The 2937-nt window shown below is 42.8% G+C and overlaps 1 protein-coding gene across 1 annotated transcript; it reads right to left on the bottom strand.

Annotated features, from left to right (window-relative positions):
• Nucleotides 1-997: 997 nt before the first annotated feature.
• LOC127051555 (40S ribosomal protein S28) lies at nucleotides 998-1386 on the bottom strand. The gene has a single exon (XM_050954005.1). The coding sequence runs from the start codon at nucleotides 1382-1384 to the stop codon at nucleotides 1175-1177; it is 210 nt and encodes a 69-aa protein (XP_050809962.1). The 5' UTR covers nucleotides 1385-1386; the 3' UTR covers nucleotides 998-1174.
• Between the last annotated feature and the right edge of the window lie 1551 nt (nucleotides 1387-2937).

The raw sequence follows: 2937 nt of genomic DNA on the forward strand, positions 1-2937 counted from the left end.
CTTTCTCTCCCCTTGTGCACATCTCTTCCAGGGAAGCTTCCCCTTCGGCCCCTTTGCACTGACTAGGCCCTTCCCTCAGGGTCCACAGCCTGGCAGGTAGCAGGCTGGAGTTTCCTGCTGCGCTATCCCATCCATCCCAGGTGCTGGTCTCCTCACTCAAGAGACAAACCTTCCCCTCTGAAAGTCTAGGTGAAATTACCTACTCTGCTCTTAGGCAGCCTTTATATAGGGCCTAGCCAAGCCCTCATTGGCTGGCTATAATCTTGGCCCTGATTGGCTCTCAGTAAGCCCTTTCCTGATTGGCTGCCTGCCTGTGCAGCCGCTCTGGCCTATTCTAGCCCCCTCTCACATGGGGGTGGGGCAGTTGCCCCCCCCCACAGTGGGTGACAGTAGATTAATGCCTATTCCAGTTTAAGGAGTTATAGCTATAATTGTATTGATTAAGTATTGCCACTTAGGCAGTTTAAGATCATTTCTGTGAGAGTTAGACTATTTTATCTCTGCTTTATATGTCAATATGGTAATAGTGCCACCCTGATATAATAATAATTGTGGTGCCAAGTGGGGGATTGTTAGCCAATGTATATGTTATATGTATTACTTATACCACAGCAATATGTTATGTATGACTGTTGGGCAAGTTATACCAAATGAATTTATATTGTTTTTTCTCCACAGTGCTGTTAACTCGCGTTCACTGGTATATCCTACAATCCCTTGGAACAATACAACTCAATATTTGGCATAAGTGGATAGGAAAATGGTCAAAAGCAAAATATGCTAATATTTTTACCCAGTACAAGCTGAAGTGGTACCTTCACGGATCAGTCCTGGAATGCTAGTGGCAAGTTATGGAACTGATACAAACTGATGGGCTAGATCTTAGAAAGCACTTTATATGTCACCTAACTCGTAAGCAACCATTGTATAAATACAAATGGTTTAAGGGGTGGATCTTTGAAGAACAGCTACAGTGTAAGATTAGCTTGCTGTGAGATAAGAATTTTTTTTTTTTTTTTTTTTTTTTACTGGAAAAAATTCCTTTATTTTAGTCTCTGAAACAACATTCCTCTTCACTAAGTCAAGTGGAGGAGGTATGAACTATCGCCTCTTCCTTGCAGGAAATCAGAAATGGTTGTGGCATCAGGCTTGCTATCAAGCTGCAGCATGCAGATCAGCGTAATCGCCTTGCTTCACGCTCAGATTCCAGCAACGTCAGGACATCCCCCTCACGGACAGGCCCCTTTACGTTCCGGATGATGGATCTGCTGGTGTCGTCCATGAATTCAACCCGAACCTGGGTGCACTGTCCCTGCGAGCCCGTCCGGCCCAGCACCTTGGTGACCCGGGCCAGTTTGATGGGCTGCACGCGGCTCGTATCCATTGCTTCCCTTTCATATTGTATTACTTTGTCTTCGACAATAAATTGACTCAGTTTGGCTATTTGGTTTCTTGAAGATTTTCATCCATGAACCACAGGTGTAGTCAAACAACTGGCTATAAATTTTATAGCCAGTTGTTTGACTACACCTGTGGTATAGGTGGACTATAGCAGCATAGTTTTGGCACTGTACTTTTGCGGGTGTAACCTGTAGTGTAAAAAGCCTACAGTGATCGAAGGGTTTTTTCCCTCACTAAAGAAACACTACCTTTCCAAGTGATGGTAGCTAGGTCAACAAAAGCATTCTTCCATCTACCTCCTGCATCTACACAGGAGCTAAGGTCAGTGTAGCTTCAGTGCTGTGAAGGGTGCATGTCTCAGACCCCTGAGTGCCATAGTTATGTTGTTAATCTAAGGGCCTTAACATGTGCCTGCAACAGACCTAAAGCAGTGATGGAGAACAGCTATCAAAAAGTTGGCAGATCTAAAACAATATGTTTAAACTATATAAAACGGTATATAAAATGCAGGTATAGTGTCTCCAGTGTGCACAGAGCTTCTGTTTGTTCTACACAGCCTCTTTTTGAGGGCTTAATGTGAATGAGCACTTTTTGTGTGAGCTGACTTCCCTTCCATGTCTTCCTGTAATTCCCAAAGCACCGCATCTCAGAGCATTGATGTATATCTTTCCTATAATTTATAGGCTTTACACAAGAGAATTCTGCTCTAAGGAGAAAATTTTCAAACTGTACTCTAAACCTGGGCCTGCACAATTGCTTGTTTATCCTTTTATTGGGCAAACAAATCTATGGTGGTACTTGTAAATTGGAATTACTCTCACAAATCAGGTAAATATATAATAGCTATCTGATTTCCATGAGTAATCATGAATTATGTACAGTACTCCTGGGGGAATTCTGCACCAAAACTTAAAAATTATGTGTACAATATTTTGAAATTCTGCATATTTTATTTGTCAAAATAACAGTATAATCACATCAGTTTCAATTATTTTGGTAATTTATTTCAAATACCAGTCAGCAAGTATGTCTATAACAATACAGACAACAAAGAAGATTCAGGAAAAGCTTTTTTGACAAACAGATTCCTTATTAGACGTATTAATACATAACTTTGATTAATAATTTAATTACAATAAGAATCATATTTCCAGCACCCCTCAGAACCAGTGTACAGGGTTGGGAGTCAGGCATAATGGAGGAGCTGAGTGAGAGGGATGTAATTGCTGGGTAAGAGCCTGGAAGTGAACCTGGAGGGTGTTGGGTGTGGGTGGGAGGAGTATGGAACTGATTTTTTTTTTTTGTGGCAGAGGAATTGTTAGGGAGTTGGGAGCCTACCCCATGCAGAGCCTGGCTGACCCTTAGCCTCTCTCATTCAGTTAGACACATCTACCCCTGTCTCCATGTGTCCCTGCACTCCCACTTCCCATTCAGCCAGGCATAGCTTCCCTTCTTCCCATGTGACCCTGCACCCCTACTCTCATTCAGCCCCTGGCTCAATGTTGTCACCCCACTAACTCCTTTGCCCTTGCCCCA

Source organism: Gopherus flavomarginatus, chromosome 5 (assembly GCF_025201925.1).
Source record: "Gopherus flavomarginatus isolate rGopFla2 chromosome 5, rGopFla2.mat.asm, whole genome shotgun sequence".
Lineage (NCBI taxonomy): Eukaryota > Metazoa > Chordata > Testudines > Testudinidae > Gopherus > Gopherus flavomarginatus.

What these genes read in the sequence shown, in the direction of transcription:
- LOC127051555 (XM_050954005.1), bottom strand. Translation starts at nt 1,384, where the DNA reads ATGGATACGAGCCGCGTGCAGCCCATCAAACTGGCCCGGGTCACCAAG.